Here is a 22,134-nt window from a genome sequence, read left to right as displayed (position 1 = left end):
TTTTGTGTGTTTTTGTTTTTCTTGTTTTAGCAATGTTTTTTTTGCTATACTGCGGGGTCGGCACCAAAATATGAAATTGGCCCTTTTTTCGTCAGGCTTGGCTGACCTTCTTCGGTGCGAAGCGAGAGCATTTGAGCGCACACACATCACACCATCATCATCCAAAAGCAGGCAGCATCAATTGTGCACTACTTGACGATACGATGTACGTTGAAGCATACAACGGAAACAGGATATCGCGTGAGAGGAAAAATGGAAAGCACACACGAGGAAATGGACTACAGTGTTGTGAGCGATCGGTGAGAGTTCAGGAGAGAAGGAGAGTCTGCTAAAAAAAAAACAGTACACACAAAAATGCAGCATATTGGCGTGTGTACACAGCAGCACGCAGCAAAACGATCGTTCTGTGACGATCCCCGGTCACCGTGTACAGCCAAAACGACAAAATTATGTGAGTTGGTGGTGTGTTACATGACACCGGAGAGCACCGCATCCGTGAGGGAGGGAGAGGATGGTGAGAACATGCTGTGCTGATAGGACATCCGTTGGCAGGAGGAGTGGTTGTATCACTTGCCCCCGCAAGCCGTACGAACGAATAACCATGATTATTTCAATTCGTCTGCGAGGTCGCCGAAAGTGTACCCACTCTATGGGTTGGGTGGAGATGTGGAAAGGAAAACGGCCCTAGTGGAAGCAGGATTGAGATTGTGTCGAACGCAGTACAGCGGATTGCTGTGTAGTTCTATTATTACGCAACGGCGAGTAAATTAAAGCAACTGCCTCTTTCTCGTGCGGGTATTGTTTTTAAACCGATATCGCACGAGCGATGTTCATACAGAAAATGTTTGCAACTTAACGTACCATGCTGAAAAGTTGCATGCTACATAAGGGAAATCAATTACTATGGTTTGGGTTAGGTGTCAAGAAAAGCTACGAATAACTTATGCATTTACAAAACAACACTTGGACAACTTTCACCGATTTTTAATGCGTGTTCTTCTCTGTCTCACAATAGCGGGGTCCAGCACTGTTTCGTATTTTGTAGCTGTCCTATTATGCATGGCCGAAATTTGACAACGTTATCAGCTAATTTGTAACGGACACAAAACAAACCATTAGGCAGTGCTTTTTTGAGGCTTTGTTTAAACCTGCATCATATCAGGGGCGAAGAATTTTTACACGGTGGTGCCCTTCACATTCACCGATATGATCGATCTGGCATCTATAATTTCGTTTCCCTCTGGGAATTGAACAGCATCAAACATTAGTTCGGTGTAGGACAATAGATGTTACCGTAAAGTACAGTAGAATCTAAAGATAAAAATCGAAAACAAAGTAATCGTTCCGTTCCACCTGGAAGCTGAAACAATCTGCCATACGGTGATGAAGTACCTGAACAATGTTTTAATACATTCGTTAGTGGATACATGCAATCTTTTAGCTCGAAACTACGATGTTAGAACAGAAAAGAAAAAGAATAAGGATTCTTTTATGTACAGTGGTGTATTTCCTACTGATTGGGAAAGAAAAAAATGGGATATAAGTCGTTATTTATGTTCCATTCCGTTGATCCCCAACATTTCTAATGCTCCAGTATGCAAATTGAAACTGGATCTGTAGAGCCAAATGTTAAATGGTACTATTTTAGTTGACAGGAGCAATTAACAACCTTCAATAATAAGACTGCTTTGTGGGTTATAATCATTTTAGAAAAAAGCATCGTTAGCGTATGCCATCTAATCGATAGAAGTCGGTCGGTTTTATCCAGAAGAATTAAACACGATTAGAAAATTGACATTTACTACAAATGGTGTGAATGTTTAGGGTCCAATTTTGTGATGCGTGCGTCGTTTACTACGGTTGATCATGTATACCTTAGTGTGTGTGTGTGTGCGTGCGATTGTGGTATTGCTATGTGATGGAATTTGATTCGTGCGTGAGTATCCCAGTAGCAGTTGCACAATTTTGGCAATCAAATTAATCCGTTGAATTGTGGTACCAGTTTCATGCAAGGAATAACAGAAACACGTGTTGCGAGAACAGAAGGCACAAAAAACAAACATTGCTTCATAGTTAAATACTGAACTGTGCTTTTGAACAATGTAAACATCGTGAAAACATCACCGCGAGTTTTGTTGAAAAGAATAATAGTGACGTGTGGACCATTTTGTATTCCGCGATCTGCTCTTCGTTTACGCGAGAGTAACATACGGATATTAGCGTTTTATAAAGTGTATGTGTGTGTATACTACAGATTCAAAATGTGTGTTGCAATAGTGAAAGGAACCACAAGATCCGGAAGCAGTTTAGTGGGCACAGACAAAATTAACGTGATGTGTGACAGAAGTGCATTTTCTACATCCCGAATTGTGCTACTACTCGTCATTCCGAGCTGGAAAACGTGCTTTGAAATGGAAACACCACGGAGTGAAAATAATGAAGCGGCCATGTTTGTTTTGTGTCATTTGGCAACACACACACACGTCGATATAGTGTAGTGTACAAAGCGATCGGTAGGGTGGTAGTATGCGTGAGTGTGGGTTTACAGAGAAAAAATAGATGCGTGAAAGTGTGTGTGTTTGTGCTGGCAACGAAAAACTCCACCGATGTGTCAGAATGTCACGATAGAGAGATGTCACAAAACATGAGAAAAAAGGAGAGAGAGAACGTGAAGGATAAAAATTGTGGAATGTGATGAATGCGAAAAGCGCGTGGTAGGAAGATGCGAAGAAAAATCATCGCCATGACAGTTGCTCATCGTGATGAGATTCCTTGGTCGCGCATAAGCCACATTATGAGATCAATCTCTGCAATAGCTAATGAAATGAGGTTAGGAGTATGCTTTGCGACATACAATAATCCGATTTCTAAAAGCGTAGCGAAGAAGCGACGTCAAACGTCAGGCTGCCATTATTTGACACACACGGATGCTACTGCACGCAAAGCGCACGACACACACAAACACGGTGTGTGAGAATTATGCGAGAAAGAGAACGGTGGGGTGTGTATGTGTGGGGGCAGTGGGAGAATCCGGAATTAAACGCGAGGCTGCGCACTACTGCTTTTGTGATGCGAATCGCGGATTTTGAATAGAATGAAAGGGTCAGATGAAGAGAGAAAGAATAAGAAGCAGAAAGAATGCTGAGGAGTGGGGTATATTTTTTGCTTAGTTACATACATCGTGATACCGCTATGTGCGACTGTGTGGGTGTTACATTTGCGATTGTTGGCCCAAGCCCGAGAGAGAGAGAGATTATTTTGTGTTCGTTTACGGTGGTCGGGTTGAAGGTTTCGATGCGGTGGCGATTTTTTTGTATCATCGTATAGCTGTTTACCTCCTCTCTGTTTGAGGTGTTGTGCATTTTTCTTTATAATGACGCAGTAGCGATTGCTTAGGGAGTGATCAAACTGTAATTGATTTTTGTTGTTGTTGCTTGCGCGCTGCCTGGAGTTTGAATGCGCTTAGAACATTATGCGTCGTGTTTTGTCTGATTTAATTGATTGTAAATGTTACTTACAATGCAACTGAAGCGTTTCAGCGAATGGATAACGAAGCAAATTATCTTTATTTTGAAGAATTACATATGCTAACATATTCTCAGAAACGATTGCAAATATTTTTAACAAGGACGGAAGAAACATTTTGTTTTATGCTTGTCATAAATTTTAATGGCGAGCATCCGTTAATACCATCAAAGAGACATACATTAATATGTGTCTTCATCGATTCCTGTATCACTGAGAAGCCCAAGTGCGCATGTTTCTATCATTTTCGCTCCTTGTTTTGCTTGTTTAGCTACGTTCATAATACAGATAGGGTTAGAACATACTCTAGAAGACTCTATTGTTTCCGCTTCACATTTGAATGATTGCCGAAGCAACTATTAATACAATGTATTATGTTCATTTGCCTACTTTAACGTGTCAGAAATATAAATATTGTTGCTTTCTTTGAACGTTCAAGGAAATCGTATAAACAAATGGAAATTTCTGACACCTTTCTCATGCCTTGCCATGGATCGTATTTGAAACGGTTTATAACGCTTCAAATTGTATTAAAATTCTGTTCTAATATTCCTTTTTTCTATTTACATTCCAGGATTCTTGGCACCATTGCTATGAACCGTTCTGACATGGCCTTCAAGATACCAGTACCATCGGACGATTACGAAGGCCAACTCGATTATTATCACATTGGTGGTGATCCACCCGCCGCTGGAAGGGCAAAAGCATCTTCCTTACTTACACCAATTGTTTCCGAGGATCAAAAAAATGTTACCCTGATGCGTACTGTTTGTGGTTGTACCGCCCACTGCGTTGATTTCTACGTTCACAACAATCTACCGATCGACGGTGTACTAAAGAATCGTCGTCCTGTATATGAACATTAGTAGTGCCTCGGGAATGCGATAAAAAACCAACAGCAACAGAGGCAAATTTCGAAACCTACTATACAACTAAATAGGGACACAACAACGTACCGTACTGGAGCAACAGTGCGGGATAAACAGAGGAAAAGTGTTTGTGTGTTTATGTGTGTGCGTGTGTGTGTGTGATTAAGTTTATATCTTCGGCCTGATTCTCTTTTAGCCACGAAAGAGGAATAACGGCTACACGAACAAAAAAACACGGAATTAGCATCGTTTCTATAACGCTGCATTAAATGACCGCTAGGCGCGGAAGATCATCACATACAGTAGAAGCTACAGGAGCAATATCCAGATAACCCCATCATGTCAGCACCGCGAGAAAGTATCATGACGGCACCGTCTGGTTCTGTGAACAGTAACAAGTTTAATATTGTAGGATCCGGAACAAGTAATAACGTTCAAGCGGCTGGTGGAGGAGCAGCAGAAGGACACGGTGGTGCAAATTTTAGCAATACCAACATCAGTGCAGTACCACAGCCCTCGTCTGGCGGGAATGTGCTAGTTTCGGATGGAGCGGGTGCCGCTAGTAACAATCGCCTTCGACACCATCCGGTCCATCATCCAGCTATGGAGTGCAATGAAACCGTTGCGGCTAGCGGTTTACAGCAGCTTTCCAATGTGGCCGCACTCAAGCTAAGGGGCGAATGCGCTGGCCCCACCACAGTACAGTATTCCAACATGATCTGCACGAGTTACGGTGCGACGACGGCAACGGCGACGACGACTACTATGTCGACGACGCTGAGCAGCAATAATAGTAGCAGTAATTTTAGCAATAGCAGCGTCGGCGCCACCACCCTGAGTACCAGTAACAGCAATAGCCACAGTAGTAATAGTAGTAGTAACGCCAGCGGTGGAACCCAGTTGAGCAACAGTATCAATGTAATACCGGGGCAGAGCCCAACGCTGGGAACGGGTGGAGACGTAGGCAATCGTATGCAAGTGCTAAGCAATGTGACGCTGGTTTCGAAGGGTCAGCAACCTCAGCAGCAACAAATGCAATTACAAATGCCGCAAACGACGCCGACCTTCAATTACATCGATTCAAGCGGGAAAAACATTAACGTGTACACCTCGATCTGTGGAAAGCTGAGTTCCAGCAAGCTGATCAGTTTGCCGATAGCAAAAATGAAAAATCTCAACAACCACCAGCAGCACCAGTTCGTCGGTTCGCAGCAGCACCAGTTGTTGTCTTCCTCGTCCGTTTCAATGCCACAACAACAACATGTACCGACGGTGTCGATCGCTGGTGGCATCCTTACTAGTACCAGTAACAGCAGCGGTAGCAGCATTGGCTCAACGTCGGCCACAACAACGATGGTGCAGAAGCTAACGATGCCCCGAAATATTCAGCTCGTCACGCGGATACCATCGTCCAACAGTAGCGGAGGGCCGACGGCCAACCAGACGGCCACAACAGCACTTAGCAATGGCAGTCGTATACTGCAACAGCCCCAGACAATTCAGTACAACAACACGATCGGACAGATTCAGGATACGGGCGGTGGTGGACTAGCGACAATCGGTGGAACACCAATAGAGCTGAAAAATGTAGTAACCGCCCATGTGAAACCAATCCCGGTAACGAGCAAAAGCAAGGTTAGCCAGAATGCATCACTCAAAATGTTGCAACACCAGCAGCCAAGACTGTCAAACGTGACGTTAAAGCCGCTCGCCGTTATGAAGCAGCAGCAGCAGCAGCAACAGCAACAATCATCGACAGCGGTTAATGTGAGCTTAAAAACCGTTCGAAATAGCCTATCGTCACAAAAAGGAGCAGGCACCATTGGGAGCAACGTTACGCCAAGCAATGTTTCGTCTTCGATGTTTTACATGAAGAGCAATAGTGGCCCCACATCTGTACCATCTGCAGGGTCACTGGAGTTGCAACAAATGGGAGGATCCGTCCCGGCGGCGTCTGTTTACACTACATCAACCGCACAAGCTGTCTATCACAATGCCCAAGCCATTCAGCAACAGGCGCAGATGATGATCCCTGTATCATCCTACGCCCCGAGTAACAGTAGCAGTAGCAATAACATTGTTGCCAATAGTATAAGTGCTGGAACTACTACGCCGCTAAATAGCATAAAATTGACGGCACCAATTCACCACATCCTGGGTGGATCTAAACAATCCGGCACCGCGGGTGTTAACATGCTGAAATCGGGCAAAAATCAGCTGATACAGATACATCAGGTATCATCTCAGTCACGTACGCAATCGCCACAGTTGCAGAGCTCGTTCATTGGTGCCAATGTTGGTGCAAGCGGAATTCAACAGCAGCAGGTCGTGTTGCAGCACCAACAACAACAACAACACACACCCGGTGCTACGATGATGATAAACGTACCCCATTCGCTCAGTAGCAGCAAAGTTCCTAGTGGTAGCCGGTTCACACCTGCTTCGATCGGTAGTGCGACTAACTACATAGTGAGTTCCTCCGCCTCTAGTATGGGAGTGTTCGGAACTGCTGCAACATTAACAACGACAAGCTCATCAACACTCTCAGCACCAGCAGTCGGTGGGAGCGGTCACAAAGGATTAAACAATCTCTACACAGCTGCTGCCACTGTTGGAGGATACGATCAGCATACGCTTGCTGATGCGGTTTCAAAATATGCCAGCGGAAAGAGTGCTACAGGCAACAGCCTACCACCGAATGTTATTAATCCACCACCCAGTGGCGCTCCGTCGTCGAAATCCGGCAAGGGTGCTGGAGGACGTGGACGCCACAATAGTGGCAGCCAATTTCAACTACATACTTCTCTTGCCTCGTCTCCACCGGTTGCTTCCCATCACTACGTGGCACTTGAACATCAGTTGCCACCGTCGGCGGGAGTTGATCAGCATCCAACGTCCCAACAAGCGTCTGTAAGTCATACGGCATCGTCACCGTATCGTTATGCATATGCCTCCTCCCCATCGAGCCTGACGTCCGGCAGGACGACAGTATCGCAACAGTCTGGAGCAAGTCCTTCTGGCGATGCAGATATGATATATCTGAATGGTCAGTCGGATGAAACGGCAACAGCGAGAATATTACAGAGTTTATCGCAGAAATCGCACGAAACCTCTAGCGGTAATGTGAAAACCTACACCCGACATCATTCATACGATCCATCGCAATCCTCCGCTACAGGAACTGGGGCTGCGAATAGACATCGCTATGATTCGTCTGGATCGACAGACGGTCGTAGAATGAGGTAAGTTATGCAGAAAATCGCTATCTGTAATAGCGGATTCTTTTGTTATTGTAACATATGACAACTGTACTGTGTCATACAATACACCATCTATTGTTAACTAATCGTGTATTGAATTGTCTTTCAAATGTTTTCAGCGGGTCTGTCGAAGCAACAACGATCCTGTACGCGGACAGTATTCCATTGCGAGAATGCAATACGACTAACACAATGCAACATCCTGCACACTATTCCGCCCGGGATGATGACGAAGGAAACAGCATCGAAGTGCGCCCCGGTCCGGTGGATCCGTCCGCCGGTCTTTTCTATATCCTGCAGGCAATAATGCAGGATCACACCTACTGTGAGCCGCTTTCGTCGAATGTTACAGAACAACACAGGAACGCTTTTCCGCAGGGAGTTATTTCATCAAACCTGCAAAATATCCCATCGAATGCTGCAGCAATGGTCCCCGGTTCCGTTATGTCTGGTGTCGATATGAGCAGCTTGGCGATGGTAACCACTGCACCATTGTCTTCGGGGTTAAATTCTGCAACGACGACGATGGCCGCTCCGTCCCTTCCCGCCAGTAACAGTTCGTCCATAGTGATACCATTGGCACAGATGAACTTGGCAAAGTTGACTTCAGCAGCTGTAGCGAGCGAATTGTTAGGAAGCGCGAAAGGTACTACCGGCGGTATGTTCGAGTATCTGTACCAGGCTAAGGGAGGATTATCAACAGCACGTCCGGGTGCTAACGATGATAACGACGACGCACAATCGGTCATCAGTACTGGTTCCCGTGCGGGACATGATAATGACTTGGGTGAGGAAACTGATACGGCTCCGGAGGGTGAAGGCGAAGACGACTCCGTTACGCGTTGCATCTGTGATTTGACGCATGATGATGGCTATATGATATGCTGTGATAAATGCTCGTAAGTATTTTTTAGATTTTTTTTCGATGAATTTTGTACGTTGAAAATGAGTTAGAGCTAATGTTCATCAACAATGTTACACCTTGTCTATTTAACAGCGCCTGGCAGCATGTCGATTGTATGGGAATCGATCGGATGAATATACCGGATGAGTACAACTGCGAGCTCTGTCAGCCTCGTCCCGTCGACAAGGCACGCGCACGGCAATTGCAGCTGCACAAGCGCAAAGAGCAGAGCCTGTTTTTCGCTAACAACAATGTTACAGTTTCGGGAGCAACATCCTCATCTGCTGTAACACTGACGGAAGGTGTTATATCCGGTACGAATCAGCAGCTGCCTCCGACACCACCGCTGAGCGTGAAGGGAGGCAACCAACAACAACAGTACGGCCATCATCAGCAGCAGTATCAGTACAACGATGTGATGCCGCATTCGCAGCTGCAGGGACACTTGCAGCAGAGTAATGGTTCGACCGGAACAAACCATGCCGCCCCAGCAACGCCCGCGAGAGGTTCGAAAAAGTCAAAATCGGCAGGCATTGGCGGGTCGCGCAAGAAGTCGGACAGTATTTCATCTGCCACGTCGATAAACGCTCTGATGGGAAGCACCAATAACGTTAGTAACATTGTGAATGCTATAAGCATGGTACCGACCAGTGCGACCACCCCGTCAGCGATGGTGATGAGTAGTAGCGAAGGTGGGGCATTGGGAGGAGCTATACTTCCGCCTGGCGGAACAATGATGGATCCAGCTGCAGCTAACATGGCCGCATTGGCATTAACCGCGTCGCAGATGGTCGGTGGGCTACCTGCACCAATGTCAACAGCACCCGTACCAATGTACTGTGATACTAGCAATAGTACCGGCGGAGTGATGAAAAAGCTCGGTAAAAAAGCCGATACAGCCATAAGCAGTCGTTTGAATGGTGGCAAGCGTGTGGTAGCAGGCAAAGAGCTACGTTCCGTTGCTGTCGGTGCGCCAACGGCCGCTGCATCGCGACCATCGAAGAAAAAGTCCAAGAGTGCGGAACAAAGCACGGAAAAGCTGATGAACATGATACGGACCTGGATAGATAGTTACGAGCGTGCGACCACGAATCATTACTCGCCGGAGTTGAGAGCACGGCTGCAAGCGTTCGCCAAACTGCAAGCACAAAACCCGCTGTTGACGGACAGTCGGCTGCTTTCGGTGCCGGGTGGAATGAATCAACCGATACGTTGTACCACCGTGCCGCACGCTGGCGGAAAAATCCTCATCGGCACGAGCGACATCGAACCACGGACCCCGATTATTGAGGTACGAGGTAAATACATGCTCACCACCCAGCACAAACAGCTTCAGTCGTTGTTTAATATGGCTGCGAATGGTAAACTAAGCCAGAACAAGAATGCCGGTCCGTTCCTATTTCTCTACCAGCTACCTGCCGCTGGCTGTGGTGGGATGGAGCTTTGCGTCGATACGCGCACGTACGGCAACGATGCACGGTTTGTGCGCCGATCCTGCCGACCGAATGCGGAGCTCTTGCACAGCGTAGAGAAAGGCGTGGTGCACCTGTACATTGTAGCGACAACAAACATCAAATCGAACACCGAGATTACCATCCGTCACGACGAACAGCTGATTCATCGAATGGGAGGTGTCGTCATACTTACACATACGACTGTAACGAACGTGTGTGCATGCGGTTTGATAAAGGACTGTGCATATTCGTCGCAGCTAAACGATTCGGCGGGATTAACCGGTGGATCTCCTCCTGGCAGCTCCACGGTCGCTCCAGTTGGAACTACAGGAACAGTCGTTGCGAAGGGTAGTGGGAAAGTTGGTTCGAAACGGGCCCTAGGCGAGAGTGGGCTCGATCAGCCGGGAAAGGGAAAATCGAAGAAGACTCGCAATAACAGCACTAGTCGGTCAGCTGATGGGCGTAATCGATCAATTTCCTCGAGCGGAGGTGAAGGTGACTCCATGTTTGGAACACCCCAGGGTGCCGGCCAGTCAGGATGTATGATGTCACCACCAACATCCTCCACCATGCTGCAACCGGTACCTCAACAACAAACGAACTTACATCAAGAACATTCACAACAACCGCAAGCGATGATGCTGGGTCCACCGCTGATGGGATCTCCATTAGCACAGCCCCAAGGAATCGCTGCTATTGGATCACCTTTTATGTATTGCCAAGCGCCGGTAGCATCACCACATCATCCGTCATCAGGGCCACTGCAAACGAATACCATGCCTCCGACGTCGCCGTACCATCAGTACGATATGAATGCACCACTTCGTTCACCACCAGCCCATATGACACCGGTACAATCTCCACAGCAAACACCACCACTGTCTGGTGGTGCACCCAATCCACTGATGGCAATAAATACCGGTGTGCCGCAACCATTGACCCTTCCGCACCAATCACCTATCAAGATGCAGCACCTACAGCAACACTTCCATGAACAACAACCGGAAGCGGCAGCTGCCCTGCTGGCAATGGCCTCTGGTGGTGGATGTATCGGGTCTAGGCCGGGAACGGCCGCGCTAGATGCAGCGCTTCTGGAACATGGAACACGCATGGAGCTGATCCAGCAACAGCAACAACTGCATCGTCTCGAAATCATGGAGGATGTTATGAAAATACAGATCAAACCGTCTCCGCCTGCATCACCACTAAAGCCACCGAATGCTGGTCCCAGAAGTTCGCCAGTTTCTCTGTTACTATCACCGAATAAATCCATACCACAACAGCAGCAGCAGCAGCAGCAGCAGCTTACCTTGGTTGGAACGAAGGAGATCAGTGGAACAGTCCTGTTTCCACAGCAGAGCACAGCTCAGATCAAACAAGAACCGGGTGTACCGGTAGCGGTCAATGTAGATGTGGTAGATTCGGTAAAGAAAGAGTTCTGGGACGCGCAAGAAGTACAGTTGCATCCTAGCAGCGTTGCACCGTCAGCATCTACTTGCGACGTGAAGGAGGTGAAAGATAGTGCATGTGAGGTAAAGGATGAAAAATTGCCTCTGTCGCTTGAAACTGGGGAAAAGTTGCTGCCAACCACAATCATGACAGGTGAAACTGATAATGTTACTATTAAAGCGGAACCTACGGCATCACCATTAGCATTGGGTGAGAAAAAACCCGAACAACATTCGCCTCCACAACCATCCACTCCGGTGCAAGAACAACAACAGCAACTGGTTGTGGGCACTGCCGGGTCTGTTTCATCTTCTCCACTGAAGCGCTCCCTTTCGCCGAACAATCACCATCACCATCATGCTGGACATCACCATTCGTCAAGCAGAAGCAAGAGGAGTAGCACAAGCGGAGAGCAGCAACATACACGGTCGGAGAAAAAGCAAGCGGCAGAAAAGCCAAGCCGTAAGCTGACCCGCGAGGAGCGGAAAATGGAAGCGATAGTGAAGGCATTTGCAAAGATGGAACAATCGCAACAGCGCAAGCAGGAGCTGAAGGAGCAAAGGAAGGACGGGGTTACGATTCCGGGCAGTAAGCGACGCAGCGTTTCGACTTCGAATGCCGGAATGGGGGGCAATCTATCCGACGACGGTGGGATCGATGGTGCAGCAGGTGCGCTGTCAACATCCAGCGGTGCATTGTCAGCTAACACTTCCTGCGATGGTGCAAATGTCGATCAGTCGTTCGGGACCTCGTCGTTCAACGCTAGTTCGTTCTCCAGCGGTGGCAGTTGCAGTGGAAGCAGCAGCAGTGGCGGTGGCAAGCGGAAAACAAGCATCCGATCATCTTCTAAAACGCGTTCATCGAAAAAGAAGAAAAGCAAGGCGGTCAGTCAGCATTTCGCCTCCACGACGCAGCAACGTCGGAAGAAGCTTGCAGCAGCGGCAGCTCGGTCGAGATCCAAATCAAAGTCAACGGGCAACAGTCGGGTGCAGCAGCAACAGCAGCTAAATGATCAGCGGGATCAAAATCAACTGCAATCGACAACCAGTGCTGATGGTGGTGAATCGTACGGGGCTAGTCATTACGATAAAGCAGCTGAACTACTGCTTACATTTTCGCAATCGGCTACCAGCAGCAGTGGAGCGGCACAATTAATGGGAGTCACGTCTGCGAACGTTGGAGGTGAACCTCCCGGCATGGCCGTACAACCGCCGGTTGGTGTTGGTACTGGAAGCCTTCCGATGTTGAGTTCCGCCTGTATGCTGATTGAAGCGGCTGTTGGTCCATTGGAAAACGCTTCCACTATGTTGATGGGTGGACGTCCCTTGAACCTACCCAGTTCGGTGATGCCTTCTACTGCAGTACCGTCACCGCCCGTGATGGGACAGGTGCTAGAGTCACCCGCATCCGCGGAGCAACAAGATTTCAAGTACCCGGCGAAGGCGAAAACGAAGAAAAGCATGAGCCGGGAATGGTTAAGCGGTCACCAGCTTGCACTGGAGCAGCCCGATTCCGGTTATGCGACAACACCTACCGAAGATCGAAACAACGCGATTGATGTGGGTTCATCGTTGCCGCACCATCGACAACCCTTACATTTGAAAACCAACTTCGACGATCAAACCGGCACGGGAGAAGGTGGTAATATTATGATTGCCGCCAAGAAGGTGGAAGAATTCATAATGCAAAATTCTCCCCAGCCAGATGATAATGCGACAAACTGTTCTTCCTCCACATCGGTTGTAATTTCTTCGTCCAGCCAACACAGCGGCCCTAGCAACAAATGGTCAACGATTGTGTCATCCAGTGGCGAAGTGAGTACGGGCGGTTCGTCGGAAAAGATGGAGAGCGCCGCAGTAAAGAAACGTTGGCTCCGGCAAGCCATATCGGAGGAAACGGATGAACATCCGGGAGGACCCGGCGTGGGCTTACATTCGTGTTCTTCGTCATCGTCTTCGCCACCGCCACCCAACGGTTTTACCACTCCGCTTAAGAAACGACGTGTTATTCGGGAAAATCCACTAACATCGGATTCGAACAATCAGATCGTTGTTTCATCAGAATCACAGCAGCAGCAACAGCATTTGCAACAACAAATGTTCGTTTCAGCGAATACCTCCATCACATCGAGCTATACGGACGGTGGCAACTTAGTGGTTGGTGGAGCGAATAGCGGACCTAACAGCAGTACGATGTTTTGGGACCATTCCGTCTCACCGGAGAAACAGGCGATGGATCTTTCCTCTCATCGCGTTCCACCGAACACTAGTGGACCGGTGAAAATGCTTACTCCTCTTCATTTTGCCGATCCTGGACCAATGCCGACAGCAGGTCCGACTACGCCATCAGTCGCGGTACCACCAACTGCGCCTGCTCCACCATCGGGGCCACCAGCTCAGGTGGTATTAGCAGCTCAACAACAGCCTTCGCCTACCATTCCAGTTCATCCCCAGCTGCATCTTCCGGGTAGTGTAGGTGTAACTCCACCACCGCATCAGCTGCATCACCATCACCATCCGTACCCACTGCTACAGCAAATCCGTCACCATGCGCACCATTCGATTTCCCTGGCAATGGCTACACAAATGCCGTATGAAACGAGCGTGATAGTGGAAGAACCATCATCCAGTAATGTTGAACAACCATTACCGGGGATTGCGTCTGAAACTAAGGAAGTAGAAAAAGAACCAGACTATACGCCAACAACAGCTGCTGTTCCGGTGTACACAGGACCGCCACCTGCTGAAGTAATCGAGGAACAAGTTGTAGAGCAGGAAGTAGAGGAGGTGGTCGACCAGGAGGTAATGGTAGAGCAGGAAGTGTTGGTTGAGCAGGACGAACTGTTGGAACAGGAAGTGATCGAACAGGAAGTGGTGGTGGAGCAGGAGGTAGTGGACGGTCAGGAGGCGCCGAAACATGATTCCACAACTGTCGTCGACGCTTGTGCTGCGTCTGAAGTAATCGAACCGGCGATGGAAACATGCCAATCGGAGGCAGAGCTATCGGAACCAGTGATCGACAGCAAATCCTCTACACCCAGCAAAGGAAGCCAGAAATACATCGAACATGATGTAGATGATGAGTTCGCCGACCTGGTGGAAGAGATTGTGCAGGAGTCGTATGTGGTCGAGCGGAAAAAAGCGTCGGCAGAGAAGGCGCTGCAAAATCGGCAACAAGAAGCGGCTAAAGAATTGAGTGTTTCTTCCGCTGCAGATGCAACATTATCGTCGGAGGCAACGGTTGAAGAGAAAGTACAGGAAAGCCTCAAATATGGACGTAAAGAGTTTTCGAAAGCTGTGGAACCTTCCACGGCAATGAGTGCATGCTCTGAACCAATGCCTGCTGAATCGTCTACTGTCGTCACGATCGTGCCGGTGGAAAAGCGAATTGATGCGAAGGCTAATAAGGAGTGCCCCAAAGAACAAGAACAATCGGGGAGGCCTGTGTCTTCGGTAGCTACAAGGAAGAATGATAACAAAGCCGTCGGTGTTGAGGTTAGCTATTCCGTAACGGATAAAGAAAAGAGTGCGATAGGCGAAGATCAGCGTGACGGCGGATCGGGCATGGAATCGTTATCTTCAACGTTTGATGAAATTGTGGAAACGATTGTCGAGGAACGGTTGGCCGCTATGAACGACGAATGTCCAACGGAGGTAATCGACGAGGGTGAACATGCCAGCGACGACACGGATGGTGGTGCGGAAGAGGAATCGGTGCTCGTGTATGTGCAAGAGGAAGAGGAAGGAAGTCCCAGCAAGGTGCGCATCGAAGACGAGGACAGCGAGGATGCGTTGATGCGTGAGGTGGAGGAAGAGATGCTGGAAATGATGTCGGAAACCAGCGTACTGCGGCAAGGCCTATCAGGCACGAACGAAGACGAGGAGGAAAGGGACGTACGGTTCATTGCGGAGGAAGAGGACGAACCGGTTAAGCCGGCGGCGGTTGTGAAGCCCACGAAAAGTGATAGCGCTCCTGAAAAGCCAATGCCACCGGTAGCTAGTTCATCGCCCAGCAATGTCACTAATGGTACGAAGGAGGAATCGAACACCAAATCGACACCCCCAACAGCGCGTCCTGCTGCCGCAACGGAAGACAACGAGCAGAGCGAACTAGCCGATCTGCAAAAGGTGATTGCGTCGTTCCATTCCGAAAACATCATGAATCTGATCTCGAGAAACCGCAGCAAGTCGAAGAAGGGTGGTAGTAGCAGCGTATCCCCACCGAATGCAGTTAGAACGCCATCGGATGGTGTTACGGTGAAGAAGCAGGTGAAGCTAAACTTCGACCTATGCGTGAGGGATGACGCTGTCAATGTAACATTGCAAAAGACGACTGCCGGCGAGGAAGTAGCGACTGTGGGTAACGAAACCACAACTTCTGAGATAAGTGCTCAGGCAGCAAGTTGTGGTGCCACTGTGTTACCTCCGATGGTTCTGCCACCGTCGTCAGTGTCGGTGCTCGCAGCTGCATCAACAACGGTAGCGACATCTTCGCTCATGTTGACACCACCACCACCTTCAAGTAGCGGGATTAGCAGTAACTTGCATACGATCAAACCGATTCCTGCACCTAGCAGCGCGGTCGTGGGTAGTGTTGTCATTCCGTCGGTAACAACGTTCGGTAGCGAACCGATCCGATCCTTCTCAACGCTCCGACCGGATCCTCCTATGTCGGCAGCTGGTTTGGTACCGGGAGGACATCTCAGTACGCTTGGTGGATACCATCTTCATCAGCGTGCCGGGGCGGGCACATCATCCTTCCTCGACTATTCATCAGTGGGTTCGGCAGTCACACCGTCTGCGGGAACACCGTTGAACGTAGCTACAGGAGCAACGGGTGGAATATATCAGTATCGCTCGGAGGTATCGAATCTACTTGAACGGACCTCAATGTTGGCACCGCTCCACCGTCCTACAAGCTTCTCGACACTTGGGTCGCTAACATCTCCCCTGGTCGGTAGTGGAAGCGTTAAGTCATCGCTTCTGCTTGGCTCCACCGAATCGTTATCAACCCTCGGCGGGACGGCTGCTACATCCATCGTAGCCGGTAACCTAACACCGACGGGAACAACTCCTCCGGGAGGCTTACCCGTCGTCGGAAGCTATCCGAAGATATTCACCAAAACAGCCAGCTCGGATCCACGGCTTAATCCGGCGCTGGTTGCAGCATCGTCCGGTACGGACGCTACGTCCACTCCTGGAACAAGTCCAGCAAGCGCCCCGATTACTCCGAAACGCAAACTCTCCATTACTGAGTACCGCAAGCGTAAGCAGCAAACTTCCACCGAAGGTAGCGCTTCATCGACGACGAGCACAACACCGACGACCACCACAGGAATGGGAGCGTCTGCGACACTCTCGCCGACGGCGGCTTTAGCATCCGTGTCGGCCCTATTGGCGGCATCCAAGGGAAGCAGAAGGGAAGAGCCTACATCTGGTGGTGGTGGAACGTCTTCCGTGAGCAGCACGATCAGCAGCAACGATGTGAGCAGTTCGATCAGCCGGGAGCTTATCATGGCACTGGATCTCGACCTACCGGAGGAAGCGAAATCGGGCGACAATTCCAACTCCTCATCATCTTCGTCCAGCATCGGTGGTCGTGTTCGGGGCGTAGTGACCGGTATCAGCAATGGAACGTTGGGGAAATTGAGTGGGAAAGATCCGAGCGGTGGAAGCATTTCACCGGCGGACCATGCAACAACAAACCACCATTTGCACCATCACAACCACTATGAGGGGCTATCGTCGACAGAAGAAATAAGTAAGTAAAAGAAGCTGTGTAGCACATGATGCCTGAAAAAGAAGATAACGTTTTAAACTGGAACGAACGAGACAGTCGATCTCTTGTAAATAAATGTAGCATTAGATAGAAAATTTAAACTGTGAGGTTATTTTGATTGTTTGAAGGCAAATAATGTATCTCACACGACAGGATATTTGAATAGGAATTGCTTTATATGGAGAATTGGAAATATTTAGCATAACTTAATTAGGTATGACTTCTATTCATATTGCATACACTAAGTGTGTTAATGTGGAGTGTGCACATATTTTAATATTTATTATGTTTTTTCTTTCAGCGACCACTTTCAGTGCAACGCCCACCTTGGCCGAGTTGCGCAGCGAGGGTGGAATGTCGGCAGAGCGGTTAAAATCGCTCAAATATTTCCCCTAGAGCGTCGCGGCTCGTACATTTGTCGATGCAGTTACGTGCGAAACCCGGAGAAGATCATCACCGTAATTGTTGACATGCGGGTCATGTCGTTAACAAACAAAATAGCGACACCACATTCGAACGTCATTTAGGGTTATAATCGTTCAGTAAGTGCAGTGAAGCGGTCCTCAGTAATAGGGGACTCAGTCAGTCTACTTATAGGGAATTAAGATGGCAATGTGTGTTGTGTGTACACCTCAGGAAGAAAAGAAGCAATAGGGGGGGTAGGATTTAATTTACTGCTTTCTCTGACGGTTTCGAGGATTGACGAAATCATCGTTAGATGAAGGTGTGTTGGTGTAGCCATTGCGCCCCAGCACCAGTCAGTTCTTGTTCCGGTGTTTAACCTATGAAAAGGATACGTTTTGAACGAGTTTGTGTGCGTTTAAAAAGCAAACATACGTATTTTAAAAAGAATACTTAATTTTGAGACAAGCACAAAGCAAAGATATTTTTTTTAAATATATAGCTACAGACTACTACAACTACCTTGCCCTTCCCGCAAAACCTAAGGGTTTACACCTTAACCTAACCCTCACTTTCCCCTACCTTTTCATTCTTCCTGTTGTTGCACATGTTGTCTGTCTCCCAGGATAATGAAGCACTTTACAAACGTGCATCGTGACGTAAATCAAAATTGTAAAACGCTCGAAATATCAAAAAGGATCAAACGCAAGAGATTACAAAATCAAACTTAGAGAGATGCGAGCAAAAGTCATCACGCCGTGTCCCGTTCGAATTTGCGGAGACCGTTCGATGTCAGCGCACAGGCACACACGAAATGCTTGCGTGTGGGTTTGCATACACCTAGTACAAAGTACAAAAGCGAGACAGAAGCGAGGGACACAGGGATTTAATAGAAACAAGGAGGCAGGAGAAATCGAACTATATATTGTATAACTATATTTTTTTATTTTTGAAAATGAAGTAATTTAATAAACACAAACACCACACACCACACACACATTAGAAAGCGAATATTGTGTGGGTAGGAGGTAGCTTTAGGAGATCGCCACCGGTAATGGAAAAAAAATCCGGATCAGAACCGCAGATTTATCTTTTAGTACCTTATTTTTCATTAGCTATTTGGTGTATGCTCTCGAGGTTTAGAAGCGTTTTGTGTTGTGAAGGGATCGAATTAGATATTTAGCACAGAATTTCTCTGATCGAACGAGAAACAATGTGTAGGTTTATAGGCGGTACAGTACACAAATTCATTTCAATTTTTACACTGTTTGTTATGCTTTAATAATAACCTCGTCGTCAGTAAGCCCTTATGGTTAGTGAGATATGAACTACATTACATGTGATTTTTCTTTCACTCCTGTTCTGCGTTCTTCTGCGTACAATTTCTCTTTTTGTATTTCCATTCTGTTATCTTTGCTTTCCTTTGCTGTTTGAGTTAGTTTTCATATTAGCAACAAAGAAATTGAATTATTGGAACAATATGAAACGCCCGATGCATAGCATAAAATGTGGTAATTTTCAAGAAAAACAAAAACAAAACACAATATGCAATTTACCGAATGATACTAAAAACACATAACACAACACAACACAACACAAATTCTCTCTCTCTCAGTTAGAATTATAGAGAAGAATGTAATTATTTTTTTAAAATAATTTAGTAGCTTTTGTGGTGGGTGAAACATGTTCAGTTGGTTTTGTGGTATAATTTTCTCACATACGATTCTCTTGTGTTTTGTGTCATAAGCTTTAGCAAGACCTGCTTCTATGTAATATATATATATGTATGTATATGTAAATGTATAACAAGGAAAAAAAACTACATACTCTATTTGCAATGGCAAAAGGTCCGTGCATGGATTGGAAGGATGTAATTATATAAGTAAACACTTTTCAACGGACAATTTTTAACAAAACCAAACACAAACAATTTGCTTGCGTTCGTTTAGTCCGGATGGGTGTTTGTGTGTGAGAGAGAGAGTATAAATTTTGGGAATTGCATTTTGCTACAACGAGTGCTGTAAAAGCCGAAATGATAACGCATATACACACTACCAATCAACTACAAACTCTGAGTACGTTAAGTGAAGGACACACACACACACGGGGAAAGAAGAAATAATTTAAATCGTTTGTGTACATAAGGAAAATAATTGGAATGCAGGAACAATAGATTAACATTTTTTTTAACAAATCTGTTAAAAAGAAACATTCGGACACTCTTTACTATACTTAAGTTGTTAAGTGTTCACGAAAAGCAAACACACACAGAGTTACGTTTGTGTGTGTTTCGTTGCATCCCAGTTGAAATACATCCCGTTCTGCTGTGGTGGTGTGTTTTGCGGTTGTGTATGTAATATAGAAATGGTAAGCTCATACTAAATAACTTATTAAACAGAGTAGAAAACCTAACTTCGCCTAGTGTAAGAAAGAAAAAAAAACAGGACACATTATTCTTCTATCTCCCCCTTTCTCTCTCCCTTACTCTCTTTCTGTACAAAGGCAAAGTGGGGAAGTGAATTTACATGATAATTATTTAAGAAACTGGAAAGAAAGGTGAATAAAAACACGGTAATCAACTACAAAAAACCCCATGTGGACAACATTTACATTATTTGATACGAACAAAAACGAAGCATTGTAAATTTTGATTGTACATAATGAGATTTGCGAAGTGAAGCAAACATGAAAAGCAGCTTTATATAGTGCGCGCAGTATGTGAAGAAGTTAAGCGTGATATATATAGAGAGGGAGAGGAGGGAGGGAGGGCGTTGTGGTGAGTTAGGTAGGTGCGCATGGAATAAAATGGATTTTACGACATGAAAATGATAAAAATATATAATTTGAGATAAAAATGAAAATTTCAACATAAAGCTACACAAAGCGCGTCAGACGCGAGTTGTTTTTGTTTTTTGGGGTGCAACATAAAAAAAAACATAAATACGCCCATCATCCGAAAAGGTAAGGCTATCACGTTACGATGACAACATGCGAGAGCAGATGAGCAATATGCACGGAATTATGAGAATCCCTCATCGCTCTATTAGCTAGATGTGCTCTCACGCTCAATGATAACGCGCGAGAGCGAAACAGCTATATGCACGGTGCAGGGGAATTAACGCGATGGTGATCACCGCTGTGATCTGGAAGAGAGAAGATCTGGTCTTACGCTCAATGATATGGCGCGAGAGCGGATGAGCTGTGTGCACGCTGGAGGGGAATTAACGCTACCTCTGCCCGAAACATGCTCTCTTGGTGTCAGGAATTTCAAAACGAATGGTTTGTATGGAGTTTCGTATCGAGGAAAATTTGAGTGAGACGCGGAATACTTTCCGCTTCATCTGTATGCGATGGTGACCACCGCTGTGATCGCTGTGAGAAGATCTGCTCTCACGCTCAATGATAACGCGCGAGAGCGGAACTGCTACATGCACGCTGTGGGGGAATTGATGTTACCTGTTCGTTTGGATGCTCTCCTGTTACCAAGAATCGCAAAACGGTTCGTTTTTAGGCAGTCCATATCCGTCAGCGGGATGCGTATCCGTCAGCATATTTACCATTTCTCACCTAGTGCCGTTTCACCATAGTGAGTGCAGTAGGGATGAGATGAGAATAACTGTTCTCACTATTATTGCATGCGGATTGCATACTTTTTTAAAACAATCGAAATCCATCGCAATTAACTAAATAAATGCACACATTTATAAACACACAATTAAATAAATAAATGCACAACACAGCAGTGTTTAAGAGTTGTGTTAATATTCTTTTTATTATTAATAGTATTATTATTATTACTTGTTTTGTTTGGCTTTGTTTGTTCTGCTTCTTGCTTTAAACTGTGATTTGCACGCTTGCTGCAATCTCGCCTACTATGCGCTTTCCCGACACACTGTGGCCCTTTCTGTTTTCTTTCTGCTTTAATGCGCCTTGCTTCAAACTATTTGTGCCTTTTTTTCATTTTGTCCTTGTTCGTCCGCACGTTGACATGTAAATATCAATTTGTTTGTCGCTTTGTTCATTGTTATACTGTTGCGTGTATGTCTCTGTCTCTCTCTGTGTGTGTGTGGCTGTCTCTCTGTGTGGTGACAAATGCACTTGCTAAATTGGATTGGTTTTAGTTTGTTTGGTTTTCTTTTCTTATAAGAGGAGGTTTGCCATTTGCAGTTCACACACTTTGTCCGTTTGCACAGCACCGGAAAGCACCGGTGACTGGCAGCACTCGCGCGGTGAACCATTTGACAGGGTCGGTTCTCACAATTTTCACAGTCGTTGTTTAATGTTATTTTTTGTTTTTCTTTTGTTTCGCTGCATCGTCTTCTAACGTTTGTCTCATCATAAACTTTTGTGTTGTTTTTATTCCTCTTTTGCAGATACGGGACACCACACCTGCTTTTGGATAAATCGGACACACACACACACACTATTGAACGATAATTATTGAAAAATCGACTGTTTTTGTTAATCCCGCCCGCACTAAATGCAAAATTTAA

The 22,134-nt window shown here is 46.6% G+C and overlaps 1 protein-coding gene across 1 annotated transcript; it reads left to right on the top strand.

Annotated features, from left to right (window-relative positions):
* The first annotated feature begins 4,280 nt into the window (after window positions 1–4,280).
* On the top strand, window positions 4,281–20,387 carry LOC128299612 (uncharacterized). The gene is made up of 4 exons (XM_053035618.1): window positions 4,281–7,636; window positions 7,774–8,553; window positions 8,652–17,221; window positions 17,541–20,387. The coding sequence occupies exons 1-4, from the start codon at window positions 4,734–4,736 to the stop codon at window positions 17,633–17,635; spliced, it is 12,348 nt and encodes a 4,115-aa protein (XP_052891578.1). The 5' UTR covers window positions 4,281–4,733; the 3' UTR covers window positions 17,636–20,387.
* The last annotated feature ends 1,747 nt before the right edge of the window (window positions 20,388–22,134 follow it).

The sequence above is a fragment of the Anopheles moucheti genome, chromosome 2, assembly GCF_943734755.1.
Source record: "Anopheles moucheti chromosome 2, idAnoMoucSN_F20_07, whole genome shotgun sequence".
NCBI classification, from domain to species: Eukaryota; Metazoa; Arthropoda; class Insecta; order Diptera; family Culicidae; genus Anopheles; species Anopheles moucheti.
This window is presented reverse-complemented; position numbering and strand designations above follow the sequence as displayed.